The sequence below is a fragment of the Pteropus alecto genome, unplaced genomic scaffold (genome assembly GCF_000325575.1).
Source record: "Pteropus alecto unplaced genomic scaffold, ASM32557v1 scaffold98, whole genome shotgun sequence".
In the NCBI taxonomy this organism is placed as follows: Eukaryota; Metazoa; Chordata; class Mammalia; order Chiroptera; family Pteropodidae; genus Pteropus; species Pteropus alecto.
Window position 1 is genome coordinate 15,017,104 of NW_006443570.1, and position 19,886 is coordinate 15,036,989.

The window sequence follows — 19,886 nt, forward strand, 5'->3', positions numbered from 1 at the left end:
TGACAAGAGATTAATTTATAACCGCACAGCAGACAAGATAGTTCAGGCTTCGGTGGGGTGGCACTGAACTGTGGCATGGGGCATTGCTCAGAAGGCGCCTGGATGTGCAGCTGGGTGGAGAGGCTGAGAACTTCAGATCCCCGTTGCTTCCTAGAGGCCACCTGGTCCAAATAGAGAGGGAAAATATTCGCTGGTCTTAAAAAAAACACCTGTCCAGGCAATAGCCAGGCACATTAGGAAAGCCCAGTTTAAAAAGTCCAATTAAGAGGGAGCATCAGAAAAAATTTAAAAAGAAGGAGCATTGGCCTGCCAACCCACCCGGGGTTCCCTGACCAACCGTGTAGGAGGGGAGCAGGGAGAGAGGAGGCAATGGAAAGATGGAGAAGAATGGACAGGAACTGGGGCATAAGAAGTCATTCCTACAGCCTGAAGCACCAGCTTGTGAATTGTTCCCTCTCCAGTGAGGGCAGGTCTTTGAAGATCTGCCCTCTCATCCCACATGCACCCCCCTCTTCGCTCTCCTCCCTAATTCTGGGCCCAAAAGAGGTGATGCACAGGCCCCTCTGGGGCCTGATTTTTATGCTTCAGACATTGCTTTTACATCAAGTAAAATGACCGTTTTCTGACACGTTGATGAGCATGGCTGGAGACGTAGGCTGTGGATGCTGCCATTTTGTCAGCTTCAGTAATCTCTTATTTCCAGCCAGGATAGTCCTTAAGTCAAGTCTATTCATCAGGAAAGCCTCTGACAATACTGCCCTGATGGAACTGAGCTCGGAGGGCTATTTGTTAAGCCACAGTCTCACTAGAGAAAGAAGATTTAAAAAAGCAATGTAAATGGAACTAAAAATAGGAGTGCAGCTTGCATTACAAATGGGGGGCACAGATAATAGAGGAAATCCTCTGTGCGTTGCTAAAATATGGGCTTCCTACCCAGGAGGATTCTGGAAGCCCAGGTGAATGAGAGGTGACTTATGCTTGATTTTCTACCAGGAGCCTGATTCTCATCATTTTGATTCGATCCCACTGCCCAGCCCTGTAAATGCATCCCATGTAGTGTCCTGTCTGTTTTTGTTGATGCTGTTCCTTTGACTCAGAATGCCCTTCTCGCCTTTCTTCACATCGTTCACTTTTGTCAATCATCAAGACCTGGCTGAGGCATCATCTCCACCAGAATGCCTTCCATGAAACTTCAGGTTGGACCACAGGTTCCTTTGGTTTCGTATATAAGGTTTCTTATATCTATTGCAACAGTATCTGTGGGTTCTCAACCCTGATAGGTGGTTTAGCATCACCTTGTGAAAAATACAAATCCTAGATGCCCAAATCTCCTAGGGTGAGATTCGGGAAGCTGTGTTTTTATTAGTGTGTTTTGGATGCCAGGCCAAGGTTAGGTAGTCTTTTCTATTCTATGTCCCCTGGGCCTGGGCACAGGGCTTAGGTCATGAAGACTGTGTATTACTGTGCCCAAATAGCCCTTAGGCCTGGTAGGAAAAGATATGGAAATGCAAGGCCCATGCCCTTTAATTTTCACCTTTTCATCTATTCATAGCTCCTGCTTTGTGTCCCAGACCCTGTGCTGAAGACACAAGAGCAAAACCCAACACTGTCTGCCCTCACACAGCCCTCACACAGCTTACAGTCTAGTAGAGGAGATGCAGGCAAATCAAATTACTTACACATGAGTGTGCAATATGGGTGTTGACAAAGAAAAACAAAGCTGCTCTGAGAACCTATAACGGACTTTGGCACAGGCCGGGAGGCCAGGGAAGGCTGAGCTGAGCTGAGCCCTAATGAGGAGTAGTGAAGGATGGGGAGGAGCAAGGAGCCATCTGTTACTGGGCTCTTCTCAGAACTGTGTTGTTTTGGAAGCCAGCTGGGAGGCATTGGGTTATAAGCCCCTCTAGACACCCAGATGGTCTCCGAGGGGAGCTTCTCCTCATACCCGCCTACAACCCAGCCTTCACGTCTGCTTTTCTGCCATCTACTCTTGCCATGAGCCTTTGGGAGATGATGTATCTGTAAGCAAAGAGCTATTTTTCCTTGCTGGGGGCTGCCTGCTAACATATACAGTGCCTTTGCTGAATGACAGAAAGGTGCACCTCCTTGAACTGACATGATCTTGCATTGAGCACATGGCTTGGCTAGTGGAGTGCAGGCTGGATTTAAGCCATCCGCCTCTAATCCCTTACCCACACCCCCATCAGCTGAGCACCCTTGTACAGAGAACAGCTTGGACAGTCTGTGGTGGCCCTGCTGCAGTCTCAAGCAGAACATTCTGGGTTCTTGGCTCTTCCTCATAGCTGGAAGATTCCTTTATCCTAGGAGAAGATAATTACATCTTCCATGGACATAAATCTCTTTGGACATTTAGAAAGGAATTTATATGTATTTTCTGGAGAACTGGGTGTTTTTCTTATCTAAATTGAAAAGAGGATTCTTTTCAATACGATCCAAGAGAGTTCTTTCATATGGTAATTCACACACACTCTGGCTGATAAGCCCTAGACTTGGCATAAGGTTCAAAGCAGAAATTGTGTTCAGATGAGGCACAGGGATGCTTTTTGATCTGATTTGCTTTTAGTTGCTGACATTGGGATAATTTTGGCCTCCGAGTAGCAGTAGGCCTCAAAAACGTGGTAAAACAAGATCTTTTTTAAGAAAGTCTGAACTACCCAGAATGGATGGATGGAAGAGTCCTCGTACATTTGGGAGAATCATTTTCTAATGAATGATAACTCTCATCGCATACTAGCCAAGCTGGAGTGGCTCTTGAGAGGCACCTCATCCAGAACCTTCCTGTTACCAGTGAGGAAACTGAGGCTCAGAGAGAGAAACTGGGTTGGCTTAGGTCACACAGTGATGGCAGAGCCAGGTTGACACCTGACAAGCGCTTTCTTCTGCACCTGAACCTTGTTAATAGCCCACGTTGTCCAGTATGAGGATGGTATGAGCTACACGTGTGACTGTGTAGGGGGAAGGTGAGAAGGGAACATGCAGGGATGGAAGACGTGATGTCTCACCAAGACCAGTGCGGCCTCTCCTCATTCAGATAGGAGAAGCCGCATTTCCTACTTAAGAGGAGTTAAGGATAAGTGTTATCTAGAGAAGATAACACTAGGAGTAGGGTGGGAACTGGGAATGAAAGAAAGGGAAGATGGAAGCTCTTCCGTCTCCAGTAGAAGACATTGGAGAGCATACAGTGAACCACATGCCATACCACTGCTTCACAAGTGATTGTGACAATCGGCTTGAGGTGGCCAAGAGCTGGGTGTCCAAGTGACATCCTACCTTGGGTATCATATCTTTCCATGTCTGACATTAGTGAAAACACTTTCAGTTGTGAGGATAAGATAATCTAATAGGTGCCTGGCACTCAGTGGGTGCTCAAGAAATGGCAGCATCTCTCAATAGAGATCCTGCTAAGGAAAGGGGCAGAGAAAAGGAAGAGATATAAATCTCCTTTAATTCCCTCAACAATGCTTTTAGGAGATATGATTCTCCCCATCTCGCAGATGAGAAAACAAAGATAAGTTTCCTGCCCAAGTCATACAGCTCAATAGCAGTGAAACTTGGCTCTTTGGGTTCTGTGCTATTTCCACCACGACATGCTAGCTTCGCTTAGCTTCAGCCGACAGTTCCCCGCTTTGCTTCCAGGCCCTGCCCTCCCTCCCTAGAGTGCATGTAGCAGACTCGATCCCTGAATTCGAGTGCATTTACGTAGAGGTGTGGTGCCTAGTACGTAAGCTCTGACATTGGAAAACAAGTGCGTGGAGGCTCAAATATTTGAGAATGCTAGAAATGGAAGTCCCTTTCCCAAAGATGCAAGGTCAGGGGACATTGTGGGACATACTCAGGTTTGTTTCTTTTTTTACTTAAAAACTAAATTGTTTTCCATAGGCCCGAGCTCCATCAGCATGGCAGGACCCTGTTCTGGTTAAAACTTAGCAAGTCGGCACAGACAGCTGCAGCTGAGGCTGCTCCTGCTGGGTTCCTGAGGAGTCTGGGGACTCCCTGTCCTTCTCTTGCCTCCTGATTACTCTGCTTCTGGTGAAGAGGCAGCGACAGCTTCGAGCAAAGACTTTCATCATTTCTTTTGTGAAACTGTCCTATAGATTGGGCAACTATGAGTTTTTCATCTATATTCATTTCTCTAGTGAATTTCAACAAGATCTAGCTCTAAAAAATAAAATTCAACATTTCCACTCCCTGTGAAGGGTGTAAGTGAATATGGAAAGACAAATTCAAAAGGTGAGCTTTTCTAACTCTGAAGGACACATGCAGGAGTTCTGACCAGGCTGGGAGTGAGGAGACCTACATTTTGGTCCTGATTCCCTCCTGCTGTCTGTGTGATCTTGAGCAAGTTGCTTAACCTCTCTGGGCCTACCTGTTTGCTAAGAACTCTTTCAGCGCAAATATTTTATGGTTATAAACACAGAGAGACTCCTCTCTGTAACGTAGTTCCTTTGCAGTGCTGAATTTAACACATTCACCATGGCTGATGATACTTGATGAGTTTATATTTTTCTCTTGGTTGGAACAGGGACAGCTGTTAAAAAAAGACTTGAGTTCTTTCCAGCTGTGGCCCTATGTTTGTGGGTTTGGTAGGCCAAGGAGGCTGCAGAGTCATATGCATTTTACACTGTAAAAATATTTCCCTTTAGCTCAAAATAAAATCCTGGAGGTGAAGTGGTATTTCCAAACTCCACTGAGTTGCAGCCTCAGAACTAGAGAGCTGGACCGTTTGGTCTAAACTCCAGAGCTCATAGGTGTGGAGGCCCAGAGGCAAGGAAGGAAGTAACCCAGGACTCCCAGATAATTTGAGATAGAACTGGAGCTAGAACCTGGCTGCCATCACGCCCAGTCTAATGCTTGCATCCTCTCTGTATGTATAGAAGCTGATTTGAAGGGCAAAGGATTATAAAAAATAAACTTGTAAATAAAGGTCCAAAGATTTTTATTTATGTTTTCAGTTTAACATGCATCAAAACCCTGCATATATTTAAAAACCACTATGGACATTCAATTTGCATTTCCTGAAGCTACCCCATCAAGCAACTCTGAAACAAATTAAAAAGAATAGTCAAGCCTGAATGCACACTGAGGTTTCCATGTGCCCAACTCAGCATATTCAGGTATGACCCCTACAGAGCTTGGACTCTGAACTGGCACTAACATTCTCTACGCTCAATGACCACTTCACACAATGAATTCATCTGTGTAATTGTGCTTAACTGTCCCAAGATTAACTCCATGTTTGCATGAAGATCAAATGCTTACTTTAAAAAGTTTAGTTTTCTTCCATTTCTGTCTTATCTGGGGAGGTAGTCATGCTTGGAATTTCCTGGGCTTTTCTTTTTTAAATCTCTTGTTGAGATTGAGAATGTGAGGGCAAGAGTAGGGGGTGGGGTGCCTTACCTCTTATTGTTCTTTTTGAAACAACAACTGGCAATTCTTCTTCACTATTTTGGTGTCCTCTTATCAAAGGCAGCCCAGAACACTGGGATCTCAAAAGCAGGTAACAACAGCGTTCTCGCTTGCCCCTCCACTCCTAAATCCTATGCTAGTAAGAACATGATCTAGAATTCTGCTTTATTAAAAATTTTTCTTTTGGATTATAATTCACATACAGTAAAGAGTACGCATTGGAAATGTGCATCTTGATAAATTTTTACATACGCACGTATTTCCGCTTTGCTTATTCCTTCAGTTATTGTTTAGTACCACTTGGCAGTGGAATATCTGTTCTGGTTTTTCCAAGGACTGTCGCGTCCGAGTCGGGTGCAGGACGACATTTGGAGTGCTGGAAGGGTGGTGGCGTGATTCAAGTTGAAAGGATTTACTTTTTACTGTTTTACCTCACTTATACTTTAGCCACAAGTTCTGGAAGAAATACTGGAAGGCGCACTGCATTTTTGCTCACAATGGGGATCCGGGCATCTGGAGGGGAAAGGGAGATATCTGAATGGGGTGGGGTGTTTCCACTTAATCATTACCACTGCTGACATCAGGGAAAACCAAGTAATGCGTATGGTCTGCACGGGCACCTACAACGCGCGGAAAGGAGGCCAGATTCTCAGCAAGTGTTACGATGAGGCGGGGGACAGACTGAATACAAGACTGAGAAGTGAAGTTGTGTGGTTTGTATTTTGGCCTCAGTGGCTACTTCAAAACGATGTCGGGAGGGGAGCAGTTGTCTTTTTCAGCACCCCAGTGGGTGCCCGGGACACGAGGTAGCCTTGAGAACAAATACGTCCTTTCCTGAAATAGGAAGCCAACTATTTACTTATGCAAGCAATGCAATAAAAGGGCTTTATAAGTTGAGTTGCAGCTCCTGAGCTTTGGACTGACCCCTAGATTTGTCTCAAAAGGCTCCTTCTGGAGGAAGGAAAGTCCTGAGGCTCTCAGGTCGAGCACTGGCTCAAACAATTTAAATCAAGTAGAACCTCCTCCATCTACAAGTTGAACCAGCCCAGGCAAACACCCTTAAGACAGCTTCTGAACAAAGATGCCAATACTATCATTTCAACCTGAACGGGCAGCACAACCCAGTGTCAAAATTCATTTTATGAAGTCAAAAAATGTTTTTAAAATAAAATTCACTTTTAAATACTGTAAGTATTCATCTTAATCATTGCATACCCTCAACTCTCTCTTCTCCCCTTTCGCTTCCTCATATTCTTTGGCAAAACCACAACCCTGGTTAGATCTAACTCTCTCACTCACTTACTGCCTGACCCTGCGTAGCTAAATGAGGTTCGAGAAAAATGCGCAACCATGCTGGTGGCTCACGCTTTAAAATCACAGCCTCAAACCTCAAGTGGCTCCTTCGTGCTGCTAGGCAACCATACCATGCATCCCTGGTCAATATATGTTGGCCTATCCCACTCACTCAATATTTGCTGAATGAATGGATTGAATAAATGAATTTTAATTAGGGTCCCATGGATGCTATAGTTCTGTTGGTCTAAGTTTAAACGTGAATTTTATTTTAAAAACTTTTTGTTTAATGAGTGCTGGGCTTGGACCTAGAAGACCTGTATCCAGGTCCCAGCACTGCTGCTTACTAGCTGGGCGACCGTAAGTGAGTCACGCTTCCTCTATAGAACTCAGCTGTTCTATAAAATTAGGCAGCTGGACTAGGAACGCTAGAGAATGGAGAGTCCCTCCAGATGCTGGTTGACTGAGCGATATGAGGTCTCTACCTTCTGCTGAAGTTCACAGATCTGTGATTTTTCCTTGAGCCAAGCAAGCCCGTTGACAGCTGGGTCATTCTGGACAGAAAGTGAGGTCACATGCAAAGAGAAATGCAGAAGGACCCCTTCTCTTCTTCATTGGTCTCTGATTTTACTTTTTCAGTCCTGCAGCTAGAAAGAGATTCCAAAGCAGGCAAACCTCTTACACTAAAAGCAGACGGTGACTTTGATTCTGTGCAAACTTCAGATGAAGTATAGTGTAGAGATGACAATGGTTTGGGACTTGGGGACCTGGATTCTAACCAAATTCCATCACTGATCATCAGTCTCTCCCTCCTCTCATCTGTATAACGAGTGAGTTTAAGTTCACTAAGCCCTTACCTGGCTTCCACCATTTCCTAGCACTATGGCATCTTTTTTTTGTCGTTTTTACCTTGTCTGGCCTGTTTCAGATCAGAACTGGCACAGCATTAGCACATTTATGGTTTACAAGTCCCAAGACATGCTATGCAAATAAATGATAAAAGCATTAGGAATGTGGCATGGGAACACCAAGGTCTTAAACAAAGCAAGACTTTGGAATTGTAAGAGGAATGGAAAGACATTGACCCAGAAACACCTGTCCTTGAGTTTAAAACCATCTGGACAAGTGACCACAGACTGTGGGAGACACCTAGAGCCAGAGGCTAGATATAATACACGGCACTTTCCCCCAGCATGTGGTATGGCCAGAAGTGTGGGGGCTACATAAGCAAATCATTAAAAATAAATCAAAATCTCTAGTGAGAAAATCATTTTCCATTATCTTGCAATCTTTCCGATTCCTTTAAGAAGTCTGTTGTTGCGCTCGGATGTTGTAATAACTCTCAAATTTTTGCTAATCTGAGACTCAGATAAGTCAACTAGAAATGCATAGCTAGCTAGTAATTCGTGAACTCAGGATTTGAACCCAGAACCACCTGACCTGTGCTCTGTTCCACTATCCTGTGCTATCCCCTGTGGGGCCTGAGACAGGGCTCAGAGCACAGGACACCTCCAACCCAAGTGCTGGGTGAATATTAAATCATGCTCAGAGCCGGGAGAGAGAATGTCATACGGAGAGCACTGATCATAGAGACTTGGCCTACGGAAGCCGATAGCAGCCCTAATAAACCAAGAAAGCGAGGAAACGGGAAAGCCGAGGCCACCGTGGAAAGCGGTTGAGATGAATTCTGTAGGCCAAGCATTAACACCTCATAAATTGCTTTCTTAAGGACTCGGTTGGTTTATGAGGAAGGAAGATTCAATCATTGTGCTCAGGGTAAGGCGGAAAGCAAGAAAGAAACAATATTCTGTGTGAGGGCCGCCCAGAAGACTCCCCGTTATTACCCAGCAGCTCTTGACTACGTTGATTGCTCCATGCCTCCCACTATAAGCTATTCCCTTGTCTCATGTCATCCCTGTGGCCTCGACTTGGACTGTTTCTTGCTGGGGCGCTGCTCTCTAACAGCTTTATGCCCATTCCATGTGTATTATACTGGTTTCGGAGGTGTGGGAAGACATAGACTCTGTGAACACAATAGCAGAATATGCAAAACACTGCCATGCCATACATTCGAGAGAGATTCATGTTCCAGGCCCTGTTTTAGGTACCGGGCATACATTAGTGAACCACCCAGACACAAATCCTCTGCCTTGTAGTCTAGTCATTCTGGTCGGGGAGAGAGTCAATAAACCAGATAGATAAGTGAAATGTTAGATAGTGATGAGCAATAAGGGGAAAATGTGGAACATGGACAAGGAGGCAATAAAATGTTGGGGGCTCATGTTTTGGATAGAGATGGCCAGGAAGGCCTTACTGAGAAGGGGCTTTTAAATCCTTACAACAGTCCTTTGAACAGAGAAGAGATCTAACATTTGTTGTGTATCTAGTAGATGCCAGGCATTACATATATATCCCATATATACTTTTTCCCTTCCAGCTTACAGATGGGTAAAGTCAACCTCAGAGTAATTTTTCCTAGGTCACTCGGCCAGAATATGGAAGAGCCTGAGTTAGAAATCGATTCTGACACACTCTCTTCCTGAAACAATCAGCCAGGCTGAGCACCATTCGCCCCACTTTATAGAAAAGAAAACAGAGGCCCAGAGAGCCTCTGGAACCTTCAGAGCTGGGACTGGCATGAGTATCACCTAATACCTATTTCAGTTTCCTTTCCACTTCAATGTACTCTCCGTGGTACTGCATGCAGGCACCGTTCTTAGTACCTCGTTGGGGTACAGAAAGAAATAGAAGACTCGGGGGCCTGTGGAGGATGCCTACACACATGAAATTACAGAAGCTGACTTAAGAAGAGGGGACTGTGACTAAATAACTCAGTTATTTCCCGTATTTGCATTGCTTTGCTATCTCGGACAACTGGGCAGACCGGCAGCATTCTTACCCCTTGCTAGTCAAAGGATGAGCCAGAGATCACAACATGGACATCACCCAGGAGCTTGTTAGAGGAGTAGAATCTTGGCCCCACCCCAGACCTACTGGATCAGAATCTGCATTGTAACAGGGTTCCAAGGGATCCTGTCCATGTGAAAGTTTGAGAAGCACTGCACCGACTGCCTCCTTTCTAAGCCATAAGCTATATCCCAGGGTAGAACTGATGGCTTCTACAACCCTGTAACGAGGCAAGGGTGTGCATGCAGAGCATTCAGCCAGCCTGGGGAGGCATGGGATGGTCTGTACCAGTCAGAACTGCAGGGCGGGGTGGACCTCGGCAGAGGCAGGGCCACCTGCAGATACTGAGCTCTGGCTTTACCCAACATTGGCAGCTCATTTCAGAGTGACTATGGTCACTGAGACAAGGACTGGCAGGATGGATGCTCTTTGTGATCCACCAGTCCCTGAGAAAGAATATGCAGGAATAAACAGAGCTTTCAACTCTTGATAATTCTGACATATGGAGGCTTTTGCAAGGTTTAGTTCAACCTAGTAATTGTTTATTGATTGCCTACCGTGTGCCAGACATTGTGCTAGGTACTGGGGATATGAAGGTGAGTAAAATGCCCTAGTGTCTTCTTGGGAAGGGTCACGTTCTTGCATGTGTATGTTTGGGTGTGCAGGGGTGAGATGAGGGGAGAGACCTGGCACGGTAGAGCTATCCCAGGCCCAGGTGCCACATGAGCCTTGAGAGGCAAGGTGCAGGACAGGTTAAGGAAAGCTTCCTGGCTCCTGAGCTGTCAAAAAGGCTGGAGAATGCCCTGTGTGGTAGCTGCCCCCTACACACACACACACACACACACACACACACACACACACACACACACACGCACGCACACACACACTGCACTTTGCCTGGGGAAATGGAACAGCAATCACTTCTTTGCAGAACCTCAGAAATAAGTACAATAAGCAGTTCCTGATTTTTTAATAACACACACACACACACACACACACACACACACACGCACACACACACACACTGCACTTTGCCTGGGGAAATGGAACAGCAATCACTTCTTTGCAGAACCTCAGAAATAAGTACAATAAGCAGTTCCTGATTTTTTAATAAAAGTTCAGATAAAACTAAAGTTCTGGCTTCCATGAAGATGTAGATTTGTTCTCTAGATTTTTATAAAAGTATCAAGGAGCACCTCATGATTACATTCAGATGCCTTCTGGGATACGGTTTAATCTTGATGATTATTACTACATAGTGAATATAGTTCGATGAAAACTTTTAGGGAAATAAAACTCTTCATAATGGTCCCCAGATTTTACTATAGTATCAATCACCTCTGGGATGTATTTATTGACACCGGGTCATTCTCCTTGGCGTCTCTGTGCCTTATTTGAAGAAGTGCCTTGCAGGTAAGAGGGGACATAGCAGTTCTCAAACTTAAGATCAAGATATATTTACGATAAACTGGCCTTTACCATATGACCTAGCTTTCCTGTGCTCTGTTCTGGGATACCTTCCCACTGAAAAAAAAAAAAAAAAAAAAAAGCTCTGTGTTCCAACAAAACACCATGTCTCCAAATCTCCGCACTTCAGTCCCTTCCCAAGCCCTGCCCAAGCAGCTACCTCTGCTAGGTATGCTTCACTATTTCTACTTCACCCCCACACTGGCCCCGTCTCCCAACAAACCCCCTTTGTCTAGTTAGTCATCTGGCTACCGAACTTTCTGCTGTAAAGCCCAATAACTGATGACGTTTGGGACTAGCATTAGATAGATGAGCAATGGGATGAATGCACTAGGAAGCCCACACAGCTCTGCAGGAATAGAAGAATGTAGTGTCAGAGCACAGAGGCACGTCAGACCAGAGAAAGGATGGTCCGATTAACAAATCAGTGGTGCAGAGACAATTGGCTAACTACTCGGAAAGACATAAAGTTACATGTCTGCCTCATGTCACACATCCAAATAAAATTCTAACAACTATTAAAGACTTGCATGTAAATCAACAAACAATTGAGAATGTTCAATAGAGAACTGGTTAAATTATGGTATATTGATACTATGGATTATTATCAAGTTATTAAAGTCATGTTTTAGAAGAATATTTTAGTGCTCATGATATATTATTAAGTAAAATAGCCATCTACAAAATGCATATAGGTTATAATCACAATTTGATAGACAAATTTCCCATAATTACAATGGAAGAGTGCTCATGTGAGCACACGTGCACACACATTTGGAGTGTGTATGAGTCCACACGTATAGTGGATACTCATACTTACATATACATGGGTCATGAAAAACGTCTGAAATGAAACATATCAAAACAATAAAAGCAATTATCTCGTCATTTTTACTTACACATACTTACTGTTTTATTTTTTCCCCAAAAGTTCCACAATGAAGATTCATTACTTTTATGATACAGAAAACCAGTAAATGTTATTTAGAAAATTAATCTATGCTGGCTCTAATATTAAAATAATTTAAACACTTTCACGAACAAAAGTGAAGACAAACTTGGGGAATGTACCCCATCGAGGCTGGGCATCCCGTTGCCTGAGCAGCTCTACTTTTCCCTAACACCCTGCCACGGAAGGACCAAACATGACTATGAACTTCTGGAACCTGACACCCTACTCTTTGGGAAAGGAAAAAACCAGCTGGCCCAGCGTTGGGGCCCCTCCTGTGTTCCACAGGACAGTGCAGGGGTGGCCCAGCTGATTTTCTTTCCATTTCCAGGGTAAATAATTAAGTTCGTGGTTAGTATTCTCTTCATTTAAATTTTCTTCCTATCAAATTTTCTTAAACATATGATGCCTGGAGTATGAGAATCTACTATGAGACTGTATCAGATTTAGTCCTGATTATGTATTTAACTATCTTAAGTTTAATACATTATCATTTCAGTCTGCACTGGTTCTCAGAAAGATGACGACTACAACAGCCTAAGTCTCTGTGTTTCGCAGGTTCTCCATGTGATCCTGAAACACACCAGCTTGAGACCCATTGCTATTGCCTGCTCTAAAGTAGTGAGTCTCAAACTTTGCTGTAATTACAATCACTTGTGCAGATTTTAAATATTCCAATGACAAGACTATACCCCAGACTGCTAACCTCGGAATGTGTATTTTTAAAATCTCCCCAGGTAATTCCAATGTACAGTCAGGTTCGAGAACCAATGTCATCAAGAATGCAACCTCATATCCAGGTGCCGCAGCTCCTGAGACTTATGACAACTTTGGTAAATGACCTGAGTCTGAAATGATTTTGTGTTCTCTGTCTCCATCTGCTGGCCATTGCCCTACATTGCTATAATTTACCTACACAACCAGATTGCTTGCCAAAAGAATCAGAGACCCGAAAAGAGTTGAAATGTATAAGTAATAAATTAGCTACAAAATATATTCTTGTATTTAATAGAATGGTCTAAGAATTATAAATGTATTATAATAATGCATCTCTGATCTGTTCTATGCTTGGTAAATAAAAAGCAGCCAATAAATGTTAATTATTACCATATAGTTAGGCAAAAGATAGACACCATCTTTTGAGTACCAGAGAGTCATTCTGAATGAATGGCTTTCATCCATTTAAAAAATATAGTGTGACTATACCTGGCACACTGTCAACTGTGAATACTCAAACTGGACAATAAGACACAGTTTGTCTAGTGAGAGAGATTGAGAGACTGTGTGTGATTTTTAAAAATTATTATCTGCTACAGTATTATTTCAATAAAATAGACTTATTCCATATCTATTTTTGTCACATGCATAGATTTATGTAACCACCACCACAGTCAAGATTCCAAACACTTCCATCATCTTCAAAAAACTCCTTCATGCTTTCCTGTAGTCAAATCCTTCCCCCACCCCAATTCCTGGCAACTACTGTTTTGTTCCTATAAATTTGCCTTTTCCATAATGCCATGTAAAGGGAATCATACAGTAGGGAAGCTTTTGTGAGCTGCTTCTTTCACTCAGCCTAACTTTCTTCCTTCTGCTTGATTTAGTTATACTTTATTTTTCTGGATTCTTGAGACCCTTCTTTTCTAAAACAATCACCAAATGCTATAAATTTCCATCCAGGCCTTGCTTTTAGCTGTACCTACACATTTTGATACGTTGTATTTTCATTTTAGTTCAGTTTAAAATATTTTCTAATTTCCAATTTTCTAATATCCCTTGAGATTTCCCCTTTAACCCAGGGATTACTTAGAAATGTGTTATTAAATTTCCACATACTTGGAGATTTTCCAGTTATTGATTTCTGGTTTAGTTCCATTATGGTCAGAGATGACACTTTCTATTTCAATTCCTGTACATTTGTTGATATTTGTTTCATGATCCAGAATATGATCTATTTGCTCTATCAGTCACTGAGAAAAGAGTGAGTATTGAAGTCCCCAACTATAAGTACTCACCATCTTTTAGTTCTATCAGTTTTTGCTTCATGTATTTTAAAGATCTGTTATTAGGTATATAGCCATTTAGGATTGTTATGTCCTCTTTGTGACTCAACTCTGTTATCGTTATGCAATTTCCTTGCTCTGAAGTCTATTTTGTCTGATATTAATATAGCTACTCCAGATTTCTTTTGATTAGTATTTGCATAGTGTAGGGTTTTTTGTTTTTGGGGGTTTTTTTTTTTTTCTTTTTTTTGTCCTTTTATTTTTAACCTACACTATTTAACGGGTTTCTAATAAATACCATATAGTTGGGTCTTGGATTTTTTTTTTTTTTACATTCTGACAATCTGTCTTTTAATTAGTATATTTACACCTTTTAAATGTAATGTACTTGTTGACATGTTTAGATTTAGGTCTACTATCTTATTATTTGTTTTCTATTTGTTCCCTATGTTTTTCATTCCTGTTTTCCCTTTCCTGGTCTTCTTTAGGATTATTTGGATTTTTTTTTGGTATTTCATTTTAATGTATCTATTGAGTTTTTTACTAAATCTTTTTGTGCAATTTTTTAATGTGGTCACTCTAGGAATTACAAAATACTTAACTTTTCATAATCTGTTTAGGATTCATATTTTATCACTTCAAGTGAAATGTAGAAATCTTACAACTACATAGATCCCTTTACACTTTAACATATGTAATTACAACATTTGTAATTTTCATGTACTATATCTGCATTCACTGAAAAGCCCAACAGACAATGTTGCAAGTTTTGCTCTCACTGATTATACATGTTATGAAGAGCTTAAAACGGAGAAAGCAGTCTATTATATTCACACAAATATTTCCCATCTCTGTTGCTCTTCCTTCATTCCCAAAGTTTCAAATTTCCCTCTGGTTTCAGAGTTCTATTGAGAAAATGTTACTATACTTAAGAGGTCAACTAAGAAGTGGGGGGGAGATAAAGCAATGAGCATCATTTCCTATTCCCTTGCTGTTGGGACCACATGTTCTCTGGTCAGCGGCAAGAGTGCCCCTCCCTGAAATTTTAGGCAATGACAGCCACTGCTCCAATGAGATTGCCAAGGAGCTGGTATGGGGGAGAAGAGAAGCAACAAACAGGTATTTTCCCCACCCTCCCTGACCTGTACAGGACCTTTTGCTCCTCCCTAGGACTAGAAGTAGAGAGCTTCTCTGGGAATTCTTTCTGTCTGCATCTGGCATGCAGGTCCAGGTTTCCTGTTTGTCTTAGAGTCCAGTCCTGAAGATACCAGAGGGTTAAAAAGGTAAACTTACTTCCCGTTTGGTGGTGCTCTGAGTTCTCTTTTCCTTCCCCAATCTTTCTGTTTCCTTTCCTTTCTGAGATCCCTGCTCCATGCATTTAGTCCAGGCCCAGTAGCTTCGGTGGTCAGTAGGAGAGACAAGGTGGAGTTAGGACGGGACAGAGAACGAGAGATGGATTTTTATGTAATAATCAGGAGCACAGATTTACAAAGGCTGAAAAATGCTCTCTCAGGGCATACAAATTTAGGGAGAAATTCTCTTTTCCACAGTATGTATGGTGGCTAAAAGCCTGATTCCTTTGTTTGAATTTTTGCATTCATATTTCAGGTGAACCTTAGAATTATTGTCATTTAAAAAAATCTTATTTTGATTTTGACAGGAATTTACACTGATATATATATAAAGAAAAGTGGTCTTTTTATAATATTTAGTCCTATCTAGGAACGTGGTTGAGCCTCCCTCCTTCCCCCCACTCTGCCCGGTCTTCTTTTATGATCTTCAAAAAATTTTATTTTTCACATATGAGCTTTGGTCAAATTTATTCCTAGGTATTTTATTATTTTTATTACTATTGTGAATGGGATTTTTAACATCAAAAAAATTGAGTTGGCTTTTGCCGATACAAAGAAAAGCTACTAATTTTGGCATATTTATTTTGTAACCAGCTACGTTACAGAACTTTTATTAGTTCTACTATTTTCTGAGTTGATTTTCTTGATTTTCTGCAAATAATGATTTGAGAATTCAGTCTCACAGACTGATGCTCCGTGATAATTTAGAACTTCTCTTTCAAAAATTTTTTTGAAAAATTCTACTTTTGTTTTATTTAATCACATTGGCGATTAGAACTGAAACAATGTTAGGTAATAGTGGTGATGACAGGCTTGCTTGTCTTGGTTCTGACTTTTTTAGAAAAATCACTATTAAGATAGATATGTCTTATGTGAATGAAGTAGCTTTTTAAATTCCTTTAAAAAAATAATTTTGATCAAACAAGGAGATTGAGTTTTATCAAATTCTCTTTCAGCATCCATAAAAATGACCATTCTGGTTTTCTTCTTTGACCTATTAATGTGGTAATATTTTGTTCACAATACTTCTCATTCAAGAAAATGCCTGCATACCTACAGTAAATCTGCATTAGTCATGGATAGATTGTAGAGCAATAATTTCCAAGAAAGGGCTTTTGCAAATGATACAGGCTGCTCCTGGTTTGAATTATGTCCCCAGAGAAGTTGTACCACCACCACCTCCCTCCTGGGCCCCATTAGTCCAGTGAGCTACTGTGACCGATAGCAGTATTATAGTCCTCAGGTGTGTTGGACAGAAAGGGCAAATGAAAGCTCAATATTTGATATCTTGGCCCCAACTCTAATATAAGGTCCTTGTCCACTGGAGTGCCAAGGATCCCTTTAGTTTAGACCTGAGGACTCAAGATCTATACTAGAAAGCAGATGCTCCTTCCCCAAGATCCCACTCCAATGATGTAATGAGGAGACAGACATTCAAGCCCAAGGAGGACACCAAAGTGTAATGAGGGTACCACTTATTACTGAACACCTGCTCTGTGCCAGCTCCCAGCCAGATGCTTTACACATGTGACCTACTCCTGAAACTCTATGAGGTATTGTTAGCCAGTTTTACAGATAAGTCAGGTAACTTGCCCAAGGACTTTGTTACTAAGTAGCAGAGTTGTCCTTTAAAAACCAGGTGTAATTTCAAAGCTTGTGTAAACTTGGTCTGTAATTTCTAAAGACTGGTATTCAGGGATGAGGCAGAACTAGGACAACAGATACGACACCCTTGTTAAGTGTGTGGCCTCTCTTACTTGTAGTCCTTTCCCTTGCCCATGAGGAATCTGTGGAGTCAAGATGGAGGGCCATTTCTGGCTACAGAGGTCTTGGGGTAGTGCCTCTCCACACTACTGGATCCAGGTTCCTGAGGCATCCAAGCTAACATCTCGTAAGTGCAGTCAGGGAATCCAGCTGTTTGTCATCATGAAAGCTCATGGTGTGTTGACAGTATTTCTGCCTAGTGTTCTAAAAATTCAAGGAAAATAAATAGCTAATATTTATTGAGTACTGGAAGCTATCCTAAGAACTTTCCATGTATTAACAAATTTAACCGTTATAACATTTTATGAGGTAGGGACTATTATCCCCACTTAGATGAGAAAACTAAGGTACAAGAGGGTTAGTAATGTTCACACAGAGCGGCAGAGCCAGGATTTAAGCCTAGGCTCTTAATCTCTATACTGCATTAATGAAGTGAAGGCTGAATAAACCAGAGTAACTACGGTCCACTTATTTTTTTATGGTGGAAAGATGGTGAGGTTCTGCTCCCGGTTTGGATTCATGTACAAAGATCAAAATCCAGAAGTCATTGACTGTGTTCTATGGGAGGGTTCTGTCTGCCCTGTAATCACCTTAAGACATCCGCTTCACTACTATCACAAAAAGGTTACGATGTATGCCTTCCATGAGTTTACAGTGATTGGTTAGGAATTAGTGTGTTTCCTTTAATGGTCACAGGAAAGATTCATATAGGAAGATAAGTGATAATTCATAATATTGTCAGTTTAATAAATAAAAAGCGCTAGCCATCTGTGCCAGGATGACCCCTTGTCAATTTTTTTTTTTTTAAAATATCAAAAGACAGGTCAGAATTTGGCATTCTTAATTAGAATTCTAAATCAGAGTCAGACTTTCTCATTTCTACATCAAATAAATTCAAACTCTATTCTCTGCATGGCTGCCTTTCATGATGGCAGCTTTACTGAGGCACCAGCCCAAGGTGTCTGAGCCGGGCTCCCACCCATGGTGTACGCCCACAATGCCACAATGCCACAATGCCACAATGCCACATAAAAAAACAATTCAACATTCCATCAGGACAGAAGCCGTAGCCTGGACTCACAGAATTTTACTGGAATTTCTATAATTGCTTATCCTTGGTCTTCCCCTGCATATGAACATTAACATCTGTTTCAAAGACCTGGAAAGCTTCACAGAAGCAAAAGGTTTAAAAAGAAAAAATTAGATTTTATTCAAGATGAGCAAAGGATAAGAGTGAGTTATCAAATGAAACCATTCGAAGTCATTTCACAAATATTTTATCAGGAAACTCACTGGTGAAAGCCCAAAGCACCAGGAATAAACTACATATGCCACATTTTTTCTTTTATGAAAATGACAAGTAAATAGCCGCTTCCTTCAAGAGACGTGGAGGGGCATCAGAGTGGGTACTTGGGGAGTTCAGCACAGCAGCTATTTACCAACCTACAAGGAAAAGTTTCAGTATTTTAGCAACCAGTGTAGCTGTTACCAGTGCATACTGGCTGAACATCAGCATGGCTCACAGCTCTCTATCAATGCAGATTATGGGCAGACTATTTTTCATTAGTTTATTACAAAAGAAAGACAATTCTCACAGACACAATATATAATATTCTAATTCCTAAATCCTTTTGCTGCTTTTTAAAAAATCTTCTGAGACTAAACACCCTTCACAACTCCCCAGTCTGCTCAGCCCACACCACAGCTCAACTCCTTAGCTCCTGACTGCATGGGTCAAAGGGTCCAACAATCCGATCATGGCCAATGCAGCAGAACCACCTCTGAAGTGGTTGAGTACTTTTAGAAAAACTTACATAGCTGGTAACCCATTCTAAATAAATAATGGATGGATTACTTCTGTCCTGAAGATTAAATCCCACACCTCAGATGCTCAAAAGCTCCCACCTTCCTGTTATCACTTGACCCCTGGAAAGTGTGGTGAAATATTCACCGATTTCTTAATCCTAGAAGTGCTATTTATGATCCAGATGAATCAAAATAAATGGTCAGGATATCTTCTAAAAAGTCCATGATGACCCTTTTGGCTGTGTCACCAGCCAAGACCTGGACACTGCTTAAGTGCTCCAGGGCCGTTTTGATCATCTGGTCTCTTTCCTGTGGGCTGTGGGGTGCTCCGGTGTCATCTCCCTCTGCTCCTGATTTTAAAAACTGTAGGATATAGGACTGGACCATGTCTCCATTCACTTCAAGGGTTTTCTGGATGCAGGGCAGGTCTAAGGCACTGGCCAAGCTCAAGAGGTGAATCAGCGCCTGGCAGATTTGGGTCCGTAGGCTAGCACAGTACTTGAATTCCAAAAAGTCTGTGGTGTCTTCGCTCTTCTGTAAGGCAGTGACCAGTGCATTCCAGATCTGAGCATACTGGTCAACAGACCCATAGTGCTCTCTCTTGCACGGGATGGAAAGGGCAGTGGCAGATCTGATGCGCACTTTGAAGTTCTTGCATGATGTCACAACCGACGTCAGGGCGTTGTAGGCCTGGGAGGTCCACGGGGCTGTTCCTAGAAAGAATCCACAGTCATTTAAACAAATGAAGGATTAGATGTAAGTACGGTGAGAGGGAGAAGGGCAGAAGAAAACACACAGACACTAGTGCTCGTTAGTTTATGTTTTAATTCTTGCAATAATCCTATAGAATCAGAGTGGTGAATGATTAACTGTGGGATCCTACGTAAGTGGCCAAGTACCGACTCAAACTTCTCTCTT

At 42.1% G+C, this 19,886-nt stretch overlaps 1 protein-coding gene across 1 annotated transcript in view; it reads right to left on the minus strand.

Annotated features, from left to right (window-relative positions):
* Positions 1-18,347: 18,347 nt before the first annotated feature.
* The window catches only part of HEATR6 (HEAT repeat containing 6), a 31,417-nt gene continuing 29,878 nt past the window's right edge, over positions 18,348-19,886 (minus strand). The window contains exon 20 of the mRNA XM_006924934.3: positions 18,348-19,681. Coding sequence (XP_006924996.2) covers positions 19,140-19,681 — 542 coding nt within the window. The 3' untranslated portion in view covers positions 18,348-19,139. The remainder of the gene's footprint in view (positions 19,682-19,886) is intronic.